Source organism: Aulonocara sp. 'chitande type north' Nkhata Bay, linkage group LG13 (genome assembly GCF_057382095.1).
Source record: "Aulonocara sp. 'chitande type north' Nkhata Bay isolate Kocher_YH1m ecotype deep benthic linkage group LG13, A_spYH_male_GT1.1, whole genome shotgun sequence".
In the NCBI taxonomy this organism is placed as follows: Eukaryota; Metazoa; Chordata; class Actinopteri; order Cichliformes; family Cichlidae; genus Aulonocara; species Aulonocara sp. 'chitande type north' Nkhata Bay.
Window position 1 is genome coordinate 28,218,907 of NC_141356.1, and position 21,566 is coordinate 28,240,472.

Below are 21,566 nucleotides of genomic sequence, written 5' to 3' on the forward strand. Positions count from 1 at the left end.
GGTATTTAAAAGTAGAATGTGAGGCAGAGCCTTCAGCTTTTAGGTCCCTCCTTATGGAACCAGCTTCCAGTCCTCCCTTAGTTACACTGGAAAAGGCCTAGGCTGCTGGGGACTTCCCATGATGCACTGAGCTTCACTCACCTCTTTTCACTCTCTGTGTCTATATACGCCACTCTGGATTTAATCATACATTATTATTAATCTCTGGCTCACTTGTGTGCCCTTTGTCCTGCCTCTGTCCCCTCATCCCCAACTGATCGTGGCAGATGGATGCCCCTCCCTGAGCCTGGCTCTTCCAGAGGTATCTTCCTGTTAAAAGGATGTTTTTCTTTCCCACTGTTGCCAAGTGCTTGTTACTGTAGATATAAAGCACTATGAGGTGACTGTTGTTGTGATTTGATGCCATATAAATAAAAGTGAACTGAATCAGTGATGATTATGTGGGCTTTTTTTCCTGCTTATTGATAAAGCTTGTGTCATACTGCCCAAAGTGAGACAACAGAAAGAAGCTGTAAGCATACAACTAACAGATTTATCTGATATAGCATGCATGTTAACAACCAGAAAAACTAAAAATTAGTTGAAGTTAAGTTTCTGATCTGATCAACATCAAAACTCATTTTTAATCTGTTTTTGGTCTTCGTATAATCCTAAAGGAAACAATGGTGTCTTTGTCTAAACGCTCCGGTAATTTTCCACTAATTTTTTGTAAGCATCCATGCTTTCCTTTTTCCTTTTAAATTTATAAATAAAGAAGTTTCTTTCCCTGAATTTGACCCTTCCCAATGGTTTGGAAAAGGGTGTGTACACGTCTGCCTTCTGCTGATAGAAACCCTGCTGATCAGAGTGGGGGTGGAGACTATAACCCCCCCCCAAAAAAAACAAAAACAAAAACAAAAAAAACAACCCATGATTAGTATGCCTTTAAGAAAAGCCTTACTCTTTGTTGTTACAATCACAGGATAGAATGTTGTTGTATTATCACAACAGGAAGGCTAGAAAAGCTGCAGTTCAACCGATGGCCACTATGATTACAGCTTAAAACATCTTTCGTCATCATTATGGTCCCTTTTAATTTAATCCCCCCTAATAATCATTTTAGAAGTTTTTCTGTATAATCACTGGTCAACCTGTAATATTTTGAAGACCTGCTACTGGTTACTGAACGACCGCTGTTTCCACAAAGAGACCTAACATTGATTGCAGCACATCATCATGCCAACAGCACATTAGCTGCAGATTACTGTCAGAAGAGCATGATTGTCCTCTTGTTATGAGTACACAGTGTGAACCTGATATTTGTGCACAGCCTATAATCATGCATCAATTCAGACCAGGGCATTTTATTTTAAAGAGAACATTGGGTCCTAGGGCTTTGATTTCTTTTGCAGGATAAGTAGGCCTGTACCAACCACAATCGTTATCTTTATCCTGGAGGTCAAACCGAGGTAATGCTCTCATCTGTCACTGTTGTGTGAAACGCTGGTTCAATACCACCATCTTGTGGGTGACAAGGTTCAGGACTTCTACAACAGAAGGTGACCAAAACAGAAAAAATATTGAAACACGCACTATTCCTTAAAAGGTCAACTCTAGAGCCGTTATTAATTCACTGCAAAGTGTAGGTTGGTTCCAAGGCTTCTGCATCATATTTGAGCAAAATGAAATGGGACTCCATTAAATAGAAACCCATGAGCTTACTGTTGCACAGATTTATTTTAAAACAGCATCAGATTGCAAACAATTGTTTACCACTTGAATGCAACACCAAATTTAAAGGTCCCACTACAACGTCAGCCAGTTCATTCTCATTCCACGGGGGGAATCTGATAATGAGGTTTTTGTCAAAGTTGGCGGTGTGTCACATGAGACAGGTCAGTCACATCCAGTCCATCTTTTTTTAAAATTTGCCTCCACATTGCAGGATTACCACTGCAAAGGGATTCACGTCCTCCCAACACAAAAACAGTTTTTAATGCCCGCATATGATCAAGTAGTTTCACTTTAGTGCCTATATGCGACAGAGTACTGATTGGTTCTCACTCAAACACATCCCCCAACCAACAAGTGATAGTAAACAAAACAAAAACAGAAACAAGTGAAAACAAAGTAATCTGAGTGGGGGGGAAGAAAGTGAACTTCATGATCTCCAGGCTGACAAACCTGCCCCAGATGTTGTAGATCTCACGGTCCTCTCACATTGAGTACCACCACCAAACAATACATTGTGCGTTACTATGACTGGCAGTCAACGGTATCTGATTTATGACCTCCCCGGGATGAGAACGCATTGGGTCAGCAGCGCAAAGCAAACATGTCATATAAATGTATTTTAAAAAGGCAAAAAGAAAAAGTTGTGTTAATGTTTTAAAGAGCTGAAGTACAGTATTTACAGGAGATTAAAAGCAGACTACTGTACAACTCTTTGCTACATTTACATTCTCACAGATAGGCTTAATTTCCAGATAAAAATAAATACACATCTGATTTCTATTACCCTTTGCATGTCTTATTGCTCATCTATTAAAATAACATTGTAATCATAAAAATCTCATACAGTATATACACACACATATGTCTGAAGCAGGTGCATTTCTTTACATTACACACATGCCGGTTTGCATTCTCATATGATTGGACCTCTTCTGTTCCGAGCCACACCTTTGGTCTTTCTTTACATGCATGTTTGTATCATCTACAATATTTTTTGCCCTCCTCTCTCGTTTACTGGGATCTGTTAACTGGGTTGCCAATGAGCTCAGGGCACTGCTCCTCTCCTTTAGCAATCCTGTCGCACTTTCTGAGCAGGTCGTAGTTGATCTTGTCGGTTATGATGCTGTCCTGCTTGTAGTCGGGGTGCTTCGCGACAAATTCCCTCATCCACTTGGCCATGGTCATCAGTTCACCTATTTAACATCAGGAGAAGTCGTTTAGGGAGCGTTACAAGGAGAAAAATGCTTTTGCTTATGAGACTACTCAGTATTAACCTTTTAATGACACTTTACCTGAGGCACGTTTCTTTATGAGCTTCAGATAATTCAAGATGGTGCACCTGGTGTCCACATCCACCTCCATGTTTTCCAGGTAGCAGTTAAGTATTGGGATAAGCCCTTGAAATACTCCCTCCTGATGATTGAAAAAAGAAAAGAAAAAAAGAAACAAAATGCTGAAGTCTCCTCAGCAGGATAGAAAAAGAAAACTTAAACTACTGCAACTACAAACCCTTCCAGATTATTTCAAGAGATTTAAAAACAGATACCCTTGCGGCCAAAACTTTTAATATTGTAAATGTCTCTCTTTTATTTGTATAACAAAGCTCCTTTAAAATTGGATAACTCAAGTCTGCGGGTTTCATTTCATCTACATGCATCTGCAAACAATGTTTTCTTCACAGGCAGAAATATTGTTCCTCCATCTCCATCCCAGAGTTTGGCTACTAAAATACATCTGCATGTTAGTTTTAATCAATACGATGATAACTGAGGGCAGCTTTATTGTCTTATCACTTGTATAGTGCTCCATCCAAAAGCTGGTTCATGAATAATGACAACTTATAGTTGAGAACATCATCAGGTTTTAAAATCAATAAAATTCAACTCTGTTCAATTCATTTTTATTTGTGTAATAGTCAAATCAGTGCTCTGTATACTCTAAGGTAAAGACCCTATCAGAAAGAAAACCCCAATAATCCTCTAGCACTTGGCGACAGTGGGAAGGAAAAACTCCCTTTAACAGGAAAAAACCCCTCTGGCAAGACCAGGTCATGGAAGGGACAGTCATCTGCCATGACCAGACCAAGGTGAGGGGAAAGAAGAGAAAAGGAGAGCAGACGGGAGTGTACATCTGCTTCTGCCAAATATTTCTTATGTTAAAAGATTCCCAACACACCACTGCCAACTGCTGCTGGATGAAGATCGTTAGGTTTCTATTTGTTAAATTGCATGGCCTGACAATATTAAGTGCCTTGCAATAACTGCTATTGGAGTTTGGCATCGTAAATCTAGGAATCCCTTTTCTAATCTTCTGAATCAACTTCTCAGGGAAATGGCTAATTTACTGGGTTTGTTGTTGAAGCAGTGGTTATCGAAGCAAAAATGAACTCTTCTCTCTGCAGGTCCTCATTTTTGTCTAGAGATACAATCCCCCCCAGCTCAGTCACGGTCTGATGAAAGTCAGTTGTCGTCTAATGCATTTTTGCTCTTCACAGCAACGGTTAACCTGCATGCAACTAATGCCTCAAACGTGACTGGCCTATACTTGCACTACAAGTATAAATCTGTCATTACAGACTGAAAACAGGATTTAAAAAAAAAAAAAAGTTAAAAATAAAAAGAAAGAAGGGATCGTGACTTAAAAAAGGTGAACTGAAATAAAATGACAGATACGGTCGTTCAACATCATTTTCCTATTGAGTCATTACTACCAGCATAGCTCACACGTCATGTGCAGGAGAATAACTCACCTTTCCATTGATGATTGTGTCAATGCTCATCAGTGTGTACTCCTCATTGGCACCATCAGACTCCAAGCCGTTTTGAGCAGACGCGGTGCCATCGAGCACCGGGTTGCAGCCTGCAAAATAAATATATCAGCTGCTTCAGTCTGAGGCCTTGACAACAAGCGCAGATCCAAAGATAAACTGTTTTTTTAAGCACCTTTAAAGATGTCCTTGCGGAAGTAAAACATGCCTTCCTGGACAGCGTTTCTCTTCTGCGCGACCTTCATGTTTTCATCCACCTAATAAAAGACACTTCCTGTATCAGATCACTGTGTACAAAAATTCACAACCCTACTCACTGGTTAATTTCCTTTTTTAGAAAAAGAACTGTGGGGTTGTTATCACCTTTGACAGCGGGATTATGAAGTCCAGTTTGTAGGACAGGATCACACGGGTCAGCAGGACCACAAACACCACATATGCAGCGTTTTCAAAGTCAGTGAGCTGCACCTGGAAAGAAAGGGCAAAAAATAAAAAATAAAAAATAAAAAATAATAAGACAACTCACCACATCACTGAATTTGAAAGCAGATTACAACAAAACAGTCAAAGAGGTGAGCAGTACCTCCATGGGGCGGAACTCGACTCTCCAGCCGATATCAGAGTTTGGAGGGGGAGGTTTGAACCTCATCGTCTGCCAGTTGGTTGATTGGAGGTTCTGCAAGAAGTCTGAATGAATATTCGTGTACACTGCAGCCATGTGTATACTGCATTTTTACATGCAGGTGGCCCTCTTCTAAAAAATCATTTAAATTCTCACCTCAAAGTGATCGGACTCGTTCTCGTCATCCAAGTGTATTTTCTCCTCAAAGACAGAGAGTGGGTCTCGTATAAAAAGATGCGCTATGTGCTGGGCCAGGAGCTTGTCGATGCCTATTCACACAGAATGCATTATTCATTTCATTACTGCGCGATCATCTCGTTTAGAATTTCCCCCGTGGCTAAAACGTTTGTATTTTCAGAATCAGTACCTGCACTCAGCAGCTGCTTGTAGATCTCCTCGTCTATCGTCAAATCAATGTCATTGTACTTTTCCCCACAGCAGGACAGGTAGCTGTCAATGGAATCATACCTCGACTTGAAGATCCTGTATTTGTTGTTTTTTAAAGGCTGCAAGGAAAGAAAAACATTTCGTTACTGCTTCACTTTCACTTCAACAAACTATAATAAAAAGTAACTTAGTAATGAAAATAAAAAGTTGGCTCTTTACAAGGTTAGATGAGAAGCATCATAAGCATAAGAAAAAGGGGGGGAAAAAAGCAGTTAGTAAAGTAGTAGTTGATGACAAGAAATTTACGGCAGAAATTTGTGTTTGACTAAAACCTATTTTAAATCCACTACTGCCACTTGATAGGACTCAGCACAACACTCAAACTGCATAGACCATCAGTGGTCCTCTGGCCATTTTACTATACATATTTATCATTTAAGTTACAACAGCCATCATTACAAATTATTTTTAAACACATGTAAGAAAGTCTGTATAATCTGAAATCTGAGCATACTCAGTCACTGCAGTGGTTATAATACAACTTCCAGTGTTTTGTTCCTTGCACCTTTATGCAAAAGCATTATGCAAAAGCAGAAATGCATCTTAGTTTGGCCTCTACACACAGATGTGACACTGCACTTCATTATAGGAGGAACGACGAGAGATTAGTTTCCAGGAAGCATGAAAGCACATGATGCAACACATGACTGACATAAACTTTACAAATAAAAGGGTCAAGCCATGATGTAGAGTGCCTACTGTCACTACTGACACCGGCTGGACTAGAAATACTAGAAATACAGTGAGTAAATAAAGCTACTCACTTTCATTCGAGGTTTTTAAATCTGATCAGTACCCTGAACTAAAATGACGGCCTGAACTGGGTTTTCTGAGCTCAGCTCATCTGGCATCATCAAGCATGAAAAGGTTATGCTGACCTGCAGCTCACGCACTCTTTGCAGTTAGTTTCACAGTCTCATATCATATTAAACTGTTTGAAAGCACTGTCAGAAAACTGCACTCAAAAGAAAAAAAACATTCAAACTTTGTTGGGAAATCTCCCTAGTAACTTAGTTTCACCATTGCACTCGGGTTACTTCTGTGGATCTCAAGAGCTAATGACTTTAGATGTCAGAAACAGGAACACAAAAAGCCCCTTTTAAATCCAACAACTCACCAGAAGTCTGCCTCTACAAATGAATAAAACACATTTATAAAGTCATGGCTACTCCTGGCCGTTTTCAGGTCCACCTGCTCACCTTTAGCCCGCGCTCCTCCTGCGTCCTGTCGTCCACCGAAGCAGAAATAACTCCCCAGCGACAGTCGATGTCTGACACATGGCCTCTGTAGAAGGGTGAGGCTGCACTCAGTGCCATCTGGTAAAGAGTGAAAACTCTCTTTAGTGCGTTTAAAGGAAATGTGGGTTCAAATAAATAAAATCGATGCAAATTTGTTAAAAAAAACAAAAACAAAACAACCCAACAAAAAACGAGCAACCTCCTTAAATAGCTGTTAAGAACCCAACAGCGCTTCAGAGCTTCTAACAAATCAAATGAATGCATATCAAAGAGGTGACTGCATCAACAAAATACCAAAAATTTGCATAAATATGTATTTATAACACTTGGTTTGTTTGCAGGTTTTACTATTTGCATTCCCCTGCATGGAGTGTGCATCTACTGTAGAGCCACAGACAGTGTTTATTTACAGCATCCATTATGTCAGTGTGGTCTGTTTTTGGCTTCTTAGACGTCACATCTACTATAGCACAGCAAAAACTGCAGGTTCTAAAGCTGCTACAGCATCAAGCGCATAAATAGCTTGATAAGCAGTTGAAACAGTCCTGCTGAGAATGAGGTCAGTTACAGAAACATAATATATGACAGGAAGCAAGTGTTTTGTTTATCCACTCACCACAATGGGGCAGAATGTTGCTAGTTGGTCATAAAGATACCTTGCCTCATCAATGCTGCAAGCCTGGAATGTCACCTGCAAAAGCATCGTAAAAATAGGATGAAGTACACTTATAAGTTACTTATTAGGAATGTGAAGCTGACAAAGACAACCAGACGTGGCACGCTGCTCGGTCAGTTCATTCACTACCTGCAGACAGCAGTTGCCCATGCCGAAGCCCATGGCATCCATGTAGATATGGTCAGGCAGAGCCGCCCTCGCCGCTTCGCCATCATCCTCAGGAAACTCTTCCACAAACGGAGATGGAGTGCACTTGTCTTTGAAAACTAAAGAAATTTGGTCACATGCATTTATTCCACAATGTCTTAAAGGCAAATGAATCACATAAAAAAAACAAAAAAAAACCAACACAACTTTAACTCCATTTACAGTAGCTTACAGATGTGTTCGACTCTGACCACATCTACAGGTCGCAATTGTTGCTTATCACAAAAAAAAACAAGAATATAAAAATATCCTCAATTCAGTCAGACTTACTTGGCACATTTATTACAACTTTTTCTCCCCTTCTGTGACGTATGTTTCTGGTTAGAGTGCTGAAAAAAACCCGTAAAAAATGCAAGTAAAATGTATTTATTTATACAGCACTTTTCACAGATTAAAAAAATAATAATAAAGTGCTACACAATAAAAACACAAGAAGCAAAAGTATGACATCACAATCTAAAAGGTAATAAAAATCACATGTAACCATGTGGATATTTCCTGCCCATCAGTTTCTGATCCATTTTGCTCAACTAACTCCAAAATTTCTAATTAAACACATCTAAACTGTACTGACATTACAACCATGAAGCCTACCTGAATCTCGGGTGTCTGTTGATGGCTTCATCGGGGAAAAACAGCGACTTGGACACTCCTGTTTCAACAGGAGTTGGTCGGTACTCTGGTTTGGTGAAACCCGGGCAGCCTAACCTGAACAAAACCATCACATAACGCAACATTAAAAAGCTGCGGCTGACATTTATTAGAACAATCCCATATCAGCTTATAGATTCACATTTGTATTGACTTCCTTTATGAGGGTAAAAACCTTTGATCAGTATAAACTGAAGCACCTTGGAAATGCGGTGACGGTGCAGAGCGTTTCTCTGGGGTTCAGGACAGACGACGCCTCGCGCCGCCTCTTCCTCATGTTGCCCTCAACAGTGTTGAACTCTGACATTGTCCCGCCGTATGGCTGACCTGGAGTTCCCTCGATCATGTAGCTACCATACTCTGGTCTCCACAGTGTGGGGTGACTGCAAAAACACACAAAGTGTATTATTAAGCTACAACACTTAGAGGTCAGGCTGGAAAAAAAGCCCCTGGTTTCAGTATCACGATGACCTTTCTGATTAAATAAACGGACCGCTCTCCCTTTATCATACGTCGGGCGTAATCCTGGCAGGGGCAAATGAACGCGACACATTTGTGCTTCTGAGCCTGCTCTTTGGTGTGTGCGACAGAGGGGCAGTAATGAGGAATGCATCGGCTCTACTATTCCCACTGTCACTGGTATTTCCCCTGGGTGAAGTTGGCTACACAGATTTAGACCGACGTCATGGGCTGCAAGCAAACATAACACTCAGGAGCCTGTACAAACACATTTACAGCGACTGCAGAGATGGCACTACAGATTAGACATGCAAACAGTATTCCCAGGAGGAGCTCATCAGGGGGGAAATACCTTGGCATCACCTTGGAGATGTCAGTCAGTCATCAACAAAACTTTTGTAACAGATTAATTTCCGCGTCACATATTTTTAAAGCCACCTAAACGACGCTAAAAAAGGGCACATCACAGAAACACTGTGCTGTACATTTTTTTGTTTTTAACAAGTGTGCTACGCACCCTTTTCTTGTGCTGCAATATTAATTGAACTATTGAGCAGAAAGACTGGAAGATTCAAGCTTTGGTACCATGTGCAGGGAGCCTGTGGGGCTGTGCCAAAATCAAACAGAATAACTCAAAGCTCTGAGTCGGGGAGATGTGTCTCTTCCAGTTAACTGCTTGTGCAAAGACAATGTGATCAACAGAGAGTCTCTGTGCATGTTCTGTATGGACACTTTTTTTTTTTTTTATAACCTTAGGTTAAAAACTTCTGATGAGATAAAACAAGACAACCATGTTTGACTGTTTAAGACTGTAGTTTTTAGAGTGTATAGTAAAAAAAAAAAAAAAAAAAAAAAAAAAAGTTAATCTGAGATCATATTAGTAAAAAAAAAAACAAACAAAAAAAAAAAAACTACTGATCTCAGGAGCGTTTCACAGCAAAAATACTCAAGATTTCTGTTAATGGCACCAACTTGTGTGATTTGAGGAAAAACAAAAACAAACAAATACTCAAATACAGTGAATGGAAACAGCTGATTGAGAGTGAAAAACAGGATGAGACAGGAGGGTCTGACTCCTGCCTGCACACTCAGAATGGGACATTCAACTCAACTGCACTTCTCAGGTGCTTTTGTTTAAGTGTGTGTGTATACATGTAAATAAAAAACATGTAAAAAAACGTTTAGCATTTTATTTTTGTGGGAATAAGCTGCCACAGAACTCTGTTGAACATTGCACATTAAACTAAATGTTCTGCAACAGCTGGAGGAATAGGGAGCTAGAGCAGGGCGATATGGCCAAAAATATTTATCACGATATAGATTTGAAAATTTGCGATAACGATATAACTGACGATATAATTGATGCGAGACAAAATACAACTCCACAACATTACTAGCGCAAAAAGACAACCTTCCATTTATTTTCACTTAAATAAGAAGCTGGTTTTTATGTACATTAAAGCTTTATAAAAATGTAACAGTGCAAATGCAAATTCCTTGCTGAAAGTTTAACCAAAAGGCATTTCCAGTAGAAACGGGCTGACATATCCTGAGCATAACCATGTATAATATCCACTGAAGTTAAAAAGAGGTGCTTTGCAACATTAAACTGTAGTGTGCAGTACGTATTTTTCGGACCATAAGGTGCACAGGATTATAAGGCACATTAAGCGAAACAAAGCAGTCAGATAAATCAAACTTTATTAAACTCATTCTTCTTGCTTCCTCCACTTCTGTACCATTGATTCATTAATGTTGAATTCTCTGGCAGCTGCTCTATTCCCATGTTGTTGCAGTATATTAATGACTAACCTCGTATTGTGGATGGATTATCTCAGTTGTTCTCCTGACTGAAGTTTGGTCCGTTTACAGCATCCTGCCATGCGATTGCATTTGTCTCTAACCATGAGGAACCTTCACGTTAACTTTTATAAGTGGAAAAGTGTTAAGTGTTCGTCCTCCAGCTTCACTGTTTATGTTATGCTAACATAGCTGTGTCGCTAGCGATCACGTAGCACATCATTATATACCAGCTAGCCCAACTTCAGTAACCCTACAAACGTCACTGCTGTTTAGTTTCCTGTCTTCATTTATGTTGGAAGTGATAGCAGAGCTGAACGTTTGAATTTTTTCAGAAATCTCTCAGTCAGAACATGCAATATCATTCTTGGGTAACTAGCGAAACTAGCGAGCTAACTTCCGCTAGCTTCCTGTTAACTTCTAACTCCGTTAAATGTAATAAATTTTGTTTTAATGGATGCCTGGAAGTTAAACTTCATAGTTACACCTGGTAAAGCAGCAATGCTGATCGTTTTATTAAAGATGAAAGACTTTAGACAGTTTAACTCTCAGTGATGCTGCAGTGTTCGTTTGACCTGAAATATACGGAGTTTAGGACCCAGATTACTCCCAGATTTAAGAGCATCTTAGTCCGACAAATACGACAATAACAACGGCCGCTTGCATGTTCTGCAAAAAAAATGTGCTTTGTCGTGTATCTGACGGACAAACACAAAACCAGTTCCACATCACTGAAGTTGCACCATTTGTACAAACCAATTCTGGTTCATCTGTTTCACTCAACAATCGGCCATGTGCGTATGAAAACAAAGGCACTGCGCATGCGCGTTTTACTCATATTCATTTTCCTATCGTTGCCTAACATTATACCTGTATTACCGTGAACGGTATAATATGGCCCAACCCTATAGGGAGCTGTAATTTCTAATGCATAAGACCTCCACTGAGCAGCTATAGCATCTGTTACTTTAAGTCACATTGATGCATATCAAAAAGAAGTGTTTTCTCTTAACTGCTGCACTTCCAATTTAAGTTATAAAAAAGCCGCCATGCACCAACTCAGGAGCTTTCACTGAGGCTGATAACAAAACAAATACAAAAAGAAAGTGTCCACCTGCAATGCATGCTGATTTAACCTTTATACAGCATCTCATCTCACTCCTCCTCTTCTTATTATCCCACTGTGTCATAAGCAAAGCAAAATCCGCCATTAATCTCTCAGCTTACATTTATTCAAAACAAACTGACAGCCTTTTTGTCACAGCTCCTGACATTTGAGGTGTGGCATTTATTCAAATGTTTTTCATATTCTAGTTTTGTGTGTTGCCATTTCAGTGCAACAACACAGTGTCTCCTCCACAGTGTAGTGGTTTACACATTCGCCTAACGAGTAAAAGATCCCCAGTTTAATATTGGGAGGAGACACAAAGGAGAAAACAACACTAGCCAAGTAAATTATGAGCATCTTTCATCTTTTAGTAGCATATGCAACTGAACACACACACACACACACACACACACACACACTGTACCTACTTGGGGTTTATGTTTTCTCCCTGGTCCTGCAGAGTTGCTAAAACATCTCCACCATTCAGGACGAGGCGAACCTTCTCATCCTTGTCGTCAAACTCCACCAACATGTATTCAACCTAAAAGCAAAACGATCAAAGACAGAATTAGACAAATACTGTATTTAAAGTACTTGCCTGATTTTTTTTTTTTTTTTAAATAAACACCAGACTTTCCATCGGCGCTATAGATGCCATCACATCAATTCCAATTCATCAGTTACATTTCCTTGACTTTTGACTCTGCTACCCTGTAATCCCCTGTCTGAAAGAGGGATTAATCTATAACAACAGCATTCCACATGGTTTGAAATCAAAATACTTTGTTCAAGCTGTACAGATTTTTGTGGCTGGTGACGGATGAAGAGATGTGAAGTTTTGAATGAAAATGTAAGAAAACCACAGCGAGCAACAGACAAACCCACATACATTGCATAGTAGCCATTAAGTTACCATCCACACAATAAGGAGTGTCCTCATGTGGTAGCAGGCATGCCAGCAGTGTAAGCAGTAAGGGAAAATAAATGAGTGTTGGACCACCACCAGTGACAAAGCTGGACTTCTGTTTTGTCATGTTTTTTGCTCACGGCTCTCTTCAACTCTTATTCAACGCTCCCCAACACCTGACTTAAAAGTCAAAACTGGCTCCATGGTTACGGCCTTGTCATGTCAATAAACTCAAACATGCTGGGAATTACATTGCTTCACATATTGCAAGGAGGCCAAACTAGTTTTACATCGGGGCCCATATACAGCTGCCGGAGCGGTTGGTGCAAAGAAGCACGATTTCAACAAGCACATCTTGGTTTTTCTACACGATAAAGAAATGTCTAAAATTGCTGCCCATAAAGCAGGAAACCTTTTCTTTTAATTTACAGAAAATGTCCTGCTTTATTTATTTTATGGTGGACACATGAAAAACTGAAAATTCTATATCAGACAAACACGAACTTTTCTGTCATTTAATTGTTTATCTATTACTTAATTACTTGTGTGTAGGCAGAGTAGGGCAAGCTGTAATATATGTAAAAATACAGTTAAAAGTCCAAAACTTATGCCTTCCTTTGAAATTTTCCAAATATGGCCAGAGGGTCGGATTGGAGTCTTTGCCTGGCCAATTCTGGAACCCGGGCCTTATGTTTGACACCGTTGGTATACAGTATCAAAGAGCTGCAGGATTTGTTGCAGTTACATGTGTATGTGCTGCAGTCGGTCAAGGTGCGCGCGCGCACACACACACACACACACACACACACACACACACACTTAATTAGTCTATCAACACAGGACCACTGTTGCATCATGCCCAGCCGCATTACTAATAGATTAAAAGCATTAACAGACAACACCAGAATTAATATTATTCCACAATCCTTACCTCATCGCCCCACTTTAGCACATCTTTCTGACGATCCTTCAGTTTGTTGTAGATGTTGAGAAACTGGATGATACCGTGTTTTCTAATGTGGTCAGCATACTTTCGGGTTTCTTCCCAATTCAGTGGAGATCCCTGTGACAGTAGACCCATCGCACACGCTGACTGCAGGTATAAAGTGACCGCTGTTCGGCTCTTGCTGCCTGCTTTCTATTTAAACGGCACGCCGGGCGATAGCTAGCTAGCTCGTCTGTCCAGGTGGGAGAGCTCGCATGAAGCGTCGGTTAAAACAAGCGGCAGAGTATGGAGGGCTTTCAACAGAGCCGCGGGCTGAATGAAGGATCTCTTGGGGTTTCTAAGCAACAACGTGCCCTGTCGGTAACCTCAGCTGGACGTCCAAAAGAAACAGGCCCCTGCTCATCACTTGCTAATGCCTCGTTAGCTCGGTACCGTGAGTTAATAACTCCGCACCCGCTGCTAAACGGACGACTTAGTGCCTGGTGACACCAGCTCGGTAAACAGCTACGGACTGAAGCCAGTAAAAGCGCAGCTATATGGGGGGGGAATGACAGCGACGTGCGCCGGTAGAGAAGTCTGTGTTTCGGAACCACTCTGCCGCACGCAGTCGCTCAGTGTTGTTCATATGAACGCCCTCCTACTTCAACACACGTGACATCTTCAGGCGGAGCGTAGCGTGGAGTTGCGTCAGCAATCTTCGCTTCGAGTCTCCGCCCACCAAGCCGTCAATCATAGCGAGCACCAGGGCACGTTCAAGAGCGAGATGCCGTAGATATAACATTCGTCCATATTACAGTTTTTCGCAAATGCTAAAACAGATTTCACAAACGTTTCCACCATGTTCCCCAATGTCTAAACACAACACCCTTTTCTAAAGCTACATAAATACAACCACACCTTCCCACTAGTGATGTGCGGATCGATCCTGAAATATCGATTCCTCCGATACCAATCATTTATGTTCTAGAATCGATTCTCACATTAAAATATCGATATTTTAGTAATTTAGGGTAAATTTGTAGTTTATCATTAATAGAAACACAGTGGAAAGAAACTATAACATTCGGATTGTCTACATTCAAAGGAACTACTTCCTCTTCCACCTTTCACAGTCATTTGAGAAATAGGCTGTCTGTCTCGCAGGCCCTTGGCGTGCACACTCACAACAATGACTGAGCGTAATTGGAGTCATGTGCGAACCTATTTTACCTCCACAAAAACAGACGTGGTTTGCGATGCATGTGGAAAAAAGGTGAGGTGTTGTGGCCACACTAGGGAGACATTCAAAAAGGCTGTTGGGGGGGGGGGGGGATAAATACATTTTACAGTGTTTATTTATCGGATAAAATACGTTAAATGTCCGGAAACAGCGGGGGTGTCCAAATTCAGAGGCTGCTTCCACCTGAGGACCCGGCCTTCGCGGTCTAAAGAAAGCCGGGTAGTACGTCACGAGCTCCCTCGGTGGAGTGAAACTGCCGTCTGCTCCTTGCTATCTAAAATATAACCGGGCGCTGGCGCAAACTCTCCACACTTCTGTTTAATCAGTTTGAAGTTTATTCAGCTGTGTGAAAACCCCGAGGAACCCTCCTGAGGGATTAATAAAGTTAAATTTCATTTAATCTAATCTAATAACTTTAATCTCAGCCAAACTGATTTACTCACCAACAAATAAAACACTGAAAAAGCCAAACAATAACATTTTTAAGTTATCAAAGTGACTTATATATCATGTTAGCGAGTAGCGAAAGACTGCGGGGTTTGAAAACAATGTGTCGATGGGCTCAGATATTTGAAGTTTACACGGCTACATTCTCACCTGAAAATATGTTAAGTTTTTTTGCGACCCAGAAAGAGAAATAAGAGTAATATTGAAACTAAGCAGCTGCCGTCATTGTTGGAAACAAGTACTCTGATGTCCTGTAATCGTTATGATGCTATAATTTGAGATACAATAAATAAAATAAGTTTTAGTACAAAGTATCGGTATCGGATCAGTATCGTCGATACCACCCTGAATATTACTTGGTATCAGATCGGAAAGGAAATCAGTGGTATCGCACATCACTACTTCCCACTGCAAAACTCAAACTTTCACGCCAAAAGAGCAGCTTGAAGCTTTCAAAAAAATGTAAACACTATACACATCATTACACACTACAGCAAAACAATTGAAAACACAATGCTCAATTTGTGAAAAGGTTCTTTGTTTCATAACTGCCAATGCATATTTTTTATAAACCATACAGTAACGGATTGTCGTAGATCTCTGCAGAGGATTAGGCATTTAGATTTGTGAGTTTCATATGAAGAGTATAAATCTATAGAAAATCCTGCATGTACGTACACTACTGTAACACAACTGAATGCAAAAACAGAATCTATTGTACACAACAGTAATCTTGAAAACATGATCAGGGTGTGAAGCTTTTGGTTTTTTTTTAAATTTATTATTATTTTTTATTTACATTATTCACACCACAATCACTGTGCGGCATCATGTCGCTGAGCTGCATTGGGCCACATCACCTCACCCACATCGCAGGCTATATTGTCTCTTGCCAGGCACCGCAGGAAAAACGCCCTGGAATGGCGAATCCATCCTTGGAAGGCCTCCGCTGGGATGTCAACACAGGCCAGCTCCATTGCCCTTAGGAGGTTCTCTCTTGTGTATGGTTGTCTGTCATAAACCTTCCATCTCCACGATGAGAAGAACTCCTCTATAGGGTTCAGGAAAGGGAAGTAAGGTGGCAGACAGACGTTTAAAAAGTGGTCACCGTTGGTGGTGAACCGCTCTCTGATTTGGTTTGTTCTGTGGAAGCGGACATCGTCCCAAATGATCACATAAATGTGATGTGCGGGCCCAGGATGGTGTTGGTGGTGGTCCAGGAGGATGTCTTTTAGTTCTTCTAGGAAGGTGAGGAGACGTTGGGTGTTGTAAGACCCAAGGACAGCATGCCGGTGGACAAGCCCCTCCGACCCATGGCCGCACAAAGGGTAATATTACCCCCCCGTTGGCCAGGGACCTCAGTGATGGCTCTTTGGCCAATGATGTTACAGCCTCTTTCGTTTCTGCAGGCTGAAACCAGCCTCATCCAGGAAGAGGTACTCATGAGGTCTGGCCATCGTTTCCAACTGTAATATCCTCTGTGAAAATGTGAAAGTGCACAGGTGTTCAGAACAACATTCAATCAGGTAGCACAGTATTGTCCAGAAGTAATGTAGGCCACTGAGCAACACAATATGTCCACTAACTGTACTGTTAACATGGATGTATACTTACTTGCACATACTCGTAACGTAGGTCTTTGTGTCGCGCAGAGTTGCGCTCAAAGGGAACCCCATAGACCTGTTTCATCCGCGTCTTATTGCGCCGGAGAACTCGATCCATTGTGGCCAAGCTGACATCGTCAATGCTCTCAAAGTTGACATTATCGGCAATGACTTTGTCTCTGATCTCCCGGAGTCTGATGAGGTTGTTCCCAGAACCATATCCACAATGAGGGTTTCTTGTGCCGCTGTAAATATGGCAACCCTCCCATCTCTATGTGGCATTCTTTCAACTCTAAAGAAAGAAACATGTGTTGTCAATTGACATGTGTTACAATACAGTCACAATTGATATGAAACCAATAGACTACTTTCACAGGTTTGTAAAACTTTATTGTGACAAAGAAAGCAATCGAGTACAATACCTATTGTGTTGTCTGAATGCCCTGATAATGGTGGCCACGGTGAACCTACTCAGGTTTGGACGGACTCTTAGTCCTGCTTCAGCCATTGTCATGCCATGGACAATGACATGGTCAATGACTGTTGCTCGCATCTCATCCGTAAAGATGGTGCGAGGTTGTCTTGCTCTCCCTCCTGGGCCTGCTCCTCTTCTTCCAGGGCCAGCTCTTCTTCCAGGGCCAGCTCTTCTTCCAGGGCCAGCTCTTCTTCCAGGGCCAGCTCTTCTTCCAGGGCCAGCTCTTCTTCCAGGGCCAGCTCTTCTTCCAGGGCCAGCTCTTCTTCCAGGGCCAGCTCTTCTTCCAGGGCCAGCTCTTCTTCCAGGGCCAGCTCTTCTTCCAGGGCCAGCTCTTCTTCCAGGGCCAGCTCTTCTTCCAGGGCCAGCTCTTCTTCCAGGGCCAGCTCTTCTCCCTGCTCTGCATCAAATTCCTCTTCCCCTGCCTCTGCCTTCATCCAGTGTGTTTGCTTGACCTCTTCAGCATACTGTGCACTCTGAACTTGCTTTTATACATGTAGTCACAGCATTAGCAACAGGTGTCTTCAATTTTGAGTCGTTGTATGTAATGAATGACGCCAGGTGTGTTCATTGTGTTCAAATATTGCTGACTGTGGCAAGCATGTTGCATCACATGAGCTTTCATTTGAGAATATGAGCAGAGTTCTTTTGCAACTTGTGTTTTAGCAAGGAAAGATGTGTTTAGATTTATGACAACGGAGGATTGTGTTCTGTGAATTGTGTCTGCATGTGTTTATGATATTGGTAAATGATGGCTAGATTTAGTAAATGTGTTTAGACAACTGGTCATTTGGTTTAGAGGACTGGCTTTTGTGTTTTAGCATATGAGAAAAACTGTAAAATACTTTAATAATTTAAAAATTATTTTTTATTTCTAATTTTAAGATTTTATTTTAGTTTCATTTAAAAGAAAAACAAGCTACACAAAGAAGAAGAAAAAAATACCATGACAGTGAGCAACACCAAAATAATCAAAGAACTTATTTAAGAAGGTCTATTTTTTTCTATAGGGTCATCGGCGAGGCTCCACAGGCAACGTCTTTCATCCTCTGTGTTTCTAGCCAGGAACAGATTTAGCCACAGTCTATAAATGGTAAAATGATAATGGAAAAATGGGGCACTGAACTTCAAAGAGAGTGAGTCCTTCCTTCCTGTGGAAATCAAGTTAAGCTATTGAATTACTGTTATTGTTGTTTAATTTAAATGTAATTATCTAATCGCGCTTACGCTCGAGCAACTGTTAAAAACAATTGACTATAGGGAAATCGTTCATATTCTCTTTACATTGACCTTTTCTAACGCAGATTACTGTTTGCCATTGTCTTTTCCATAATTATGAACTGATTATTTTGGTAAGACCAGAATTCACGCCAACTTAGGTTAACCTGCTGTATGGCAACGTATTAAACATTCACTTTAGGCTTAATTATCAAAACTGGTATTATGTGACTTTCTGTCTTGACAAATAAATAATGAACATATACATTTACATGGAAGATTTGGTTTATTCTTATATGAAAAAAGAGGGTTATTACATTAAGAACAATGACTATTAAAGACAAAATATCATTTTGCCAGAGTAAATGTGCCTCCTTGTATACACAGAACACAAAATAAAAACACTGTTGTTTATCTGACATAAGGCAAGTTTTTCGTTTCTTTAGTTTTTTGGTTTCATGTTCGTTTGGAGTTTTCTGATTATTGGCTCCCTCTTTGTTTTTGTTTTTTAAAGTAAAGAATAGTATGAGGAAGACTATGGAAGACAAAATCAAAAGCAGCCATGTCCTGTTTGTTTGTTTTTGCAGGGTAACTTATTTACCCTTAGTTTCCACAGCACTAAAATGAACGAGTCATGTTTAGGGTAGAGTGTTCATACTAAGGCAAATTTGCAAAAGTAAATGTAATAATGATACAGCACTCTCGTGAGAGGGCGAGGATAGGCCTATTGTATATGCATGAGTTGACAAAATAGCTTGTAGGGTTATTACACTCATAGCCAAATAAGGATTTGAGGATGTGGTTTAACCAAACACAATCGACTGCTCGGGTCACACCCCCTCTGTGTCGATAAAACCTGCACAGTCACTTAGAGGCAATCACTACAAGCGATGTCACTGTCGATGTAATGTTTTTGCCCAAATATTAAGAGTTTCTTAAGTTTTATTCACAAATATATAGTAAAATACATTTGTGAGACTCGGTTTACAGCTACAACCCACATGTATTTAAATTTAAATACATGTGGGTTGTTTAACACATTCTCCACGTGTATGGTTACATACTTATATAATAATTATTTTGTCTCGTTTGTTATATTAATTACTTGTTTCTTCTTTTTTGAGTGTCTGGAAAGCAAAAAGGTGTGGCAAAGGCTGGAGGATTGTGAAGTACTGCAGCTAGATTATAAAGATTAGATTATTAAGCCAAAGCATGTGCTGCCACTGTATGGGGTTTAGAGAGGTTAGGAGAGGGTGGAGAGCTCCCACTGCCCCCCCAAGAGCACAAGGCAACGTTAAAAACAACCATTCAGACTTTCTGTTTGAATTGCTGTTGTCTTCAGGCAGAAGTTTTAGGACATCAAAGATAAGGACAAACATATTATAGATAAGTTTCCAAAAACCACTAAACCACTTCAGTTACACTAAACTCTGCTGGAGAATGACTCATGTGATCAATGGTCAGGGAGACTTTCACTGTATATTGTTTTCCGTGTATGTGCAGAGATTCAAAATGATGTGTCAAAGACATTGCAAACATCATGGGACCTATAAAGACTGAATTAAGACCAGAAACAAAAGGTGCATGTCTCTTTCATATTTTAGAAGACAGAAATGCCGCTTTACTAATCCAGCCAGTTTACCAACGACGCTGTGAAAACCACGCACTACTAAATCCCGCTGATAATCATTCAATTTAAGGTTTGTACCGTCAAACAATCCAATTCAATGTTATTTATGAAGCATTTCTTTTTTAAAAACAACAGACTTTGACAAAGTGGTGTACAAAGCACCAAAACAACACAATAAAACAATAAAAACATTAATAATTACAAGATAAGAAAACACCACTCTCATTCTCAGTAAAAGCCAAAGAGTAAAAATGAGCTTTAAGACGTAGTTTAAAAACAGGCAACGAGGGGACCGATTCTAAATCGGGCAGGGAGATTGTTCCAAAGTTTGGGGGCTATAGCTGAAAAAGCTCAATCGCAGCTGTTTTTCATTTGAGTCTTTTGGGACTAGCAGGCCTCAGTGACCTCGAGGGGACATATGGAGTCAACAGCTTAGATATTTGAGCAAACTCACAGCTAGTTTGGAAATAAGACATTGTGCTACAGGCAACGTAGATGAGCATGTCATATGCCTAACTAAGGGCTTGTCATAAAGGCCAGTGTGACTTTACAGACTTAACAGTGAAATATTCAAGTTATGAAATCAGTTCTCTTCATCAGCTTTTGACTGTGAGTTATGATCTCTTATCTTATCAAGTTACGCTCTGTTCAAACACATTCTACTTTTGCTTCCATGTGAGCTCTTTGTGCTATTGTATTACAGTTTTTTCTGAATGCTTAAACCCTAACTGTGATTCTTGTAGCACAATCTCTAAAACTATTCAGACTTATAGCAAAACCACTCACTGAGTTTGCAAAACTAAAAGCACAAAAACTGCTTTGCACTCAGTTTGCAATTTTGTAACACACACTTTGCAAAACTGTAGGCACAATTCACTGCACAACACTCAATTACCAAATTTCCAACACACTCCTAGCAAAAGTATACACATGTATGGCTATCATTAACACTAATTTGCCAACTGTCTGGCACACTTTCACATGTGAAAACTTTTTTAGATAATTAGTTCACTTTGCAATCAGCCTAAGCACTATAATACAGGTAAGCTGTGTGTGCGGAGTACAATGGAGGGAGCAGAAAGAGTGAGAAGTAGAGGAGGCCGAGGAAGAGGACGTGGAGGTGAAGAAGTAGGATGAAGAGGACGACAAGGACAAGGAGGAGCAAGAGGAAGACGAGGAGGGGGGAGAGGAAGATGAGGAGGGGGGAGAGGAAGGGTAGGAAGAGTAAGAAATAGAATTGCTGATGACATCAGAGCTACAATAGTGGACCATGTAATCAACCGTGGAATGACCCTGAGGGTAGCTGGCCAACGGGTCCAGCCTAATTCGAGCCGCTACACTGTAGCAAGTATCATAAGGACATCTTGAAATGAGAATCGGTTAGTACAGTCACTTCGCACAAAGATTTGTAGCACTGCCATATGCCAATGAGAAA

At 40.5% G+C, this 21,566-nt stretch overlaps 1 protein-coding gene across 1 annotated transcript; it reads right to left on the reverse strand.

Annotated features, from left to right (window-relative positions):
- Positions 1-1,697: 1,697 nt before the first annotated feature.
- On the reverse strand, positions 1,698-14,187 carry gclc (glutamate-cysteine ligase, catalytic subunit). Its single transcript, XM_086259712.1, has 16 exons — positions 13,527-14,187; positions 12,117-12,229; positions 8,522-8,704; positions 8,265-8,378; positions 7,941-7,999; positions 7,593-7,729; positions 7,404-7,478; positions 6,749-6,865; positions 5,470-5,608; positions 5,259-5,371; positions 5,064-5,156; positions 4,844-4,948; positions 4,656-4,737; positions 4,463-4,572; positions 3,006-3,126; positions 1,698-2,906 (listed from the first exon to the last, which is right to left on the reverse strand). The coding sequence occupies exons 1-16, from the start codon at positions 13,674-13,676 to the stop codon at positions 2,725-2,727; spliced, it is 1,893 nt and encodes a 630-aa protein (XP_086115838.1). The 5' UTR covers positions 13,677-14,187; the 3' UTR covers positions 1,698-2,724.
- Between the last annotated feature and the right edge of the window lie 7,379 nt (positions 14,188-21,566).

Excerpts from the sequence above, each read along its gene's own strand:
- gclc (XM_086259712.1), bottom strand. The coding sequence starts at position 13,676 with ATGGGTCTACTGTCACAGGGATCTCCACTGAATTGGGAAGAAACCCGA. Across the intron at positions 8,379-8,521 it reads ACCGTCACCGCATTTCCAAG|GTTAGGCTGCCCGGGTTTCA; the intron begins GTGCTTCAGTTT and ends GGTTTTGTTCAG. Across the intron at positions 5,609-6,748 it reads AGGAGGAGCGCGGGCTAAAG|CCTTTAAAAAACAACAAATA; the intron begins GTGAGCAGGTGG and ends CTTTCCTTGCAG.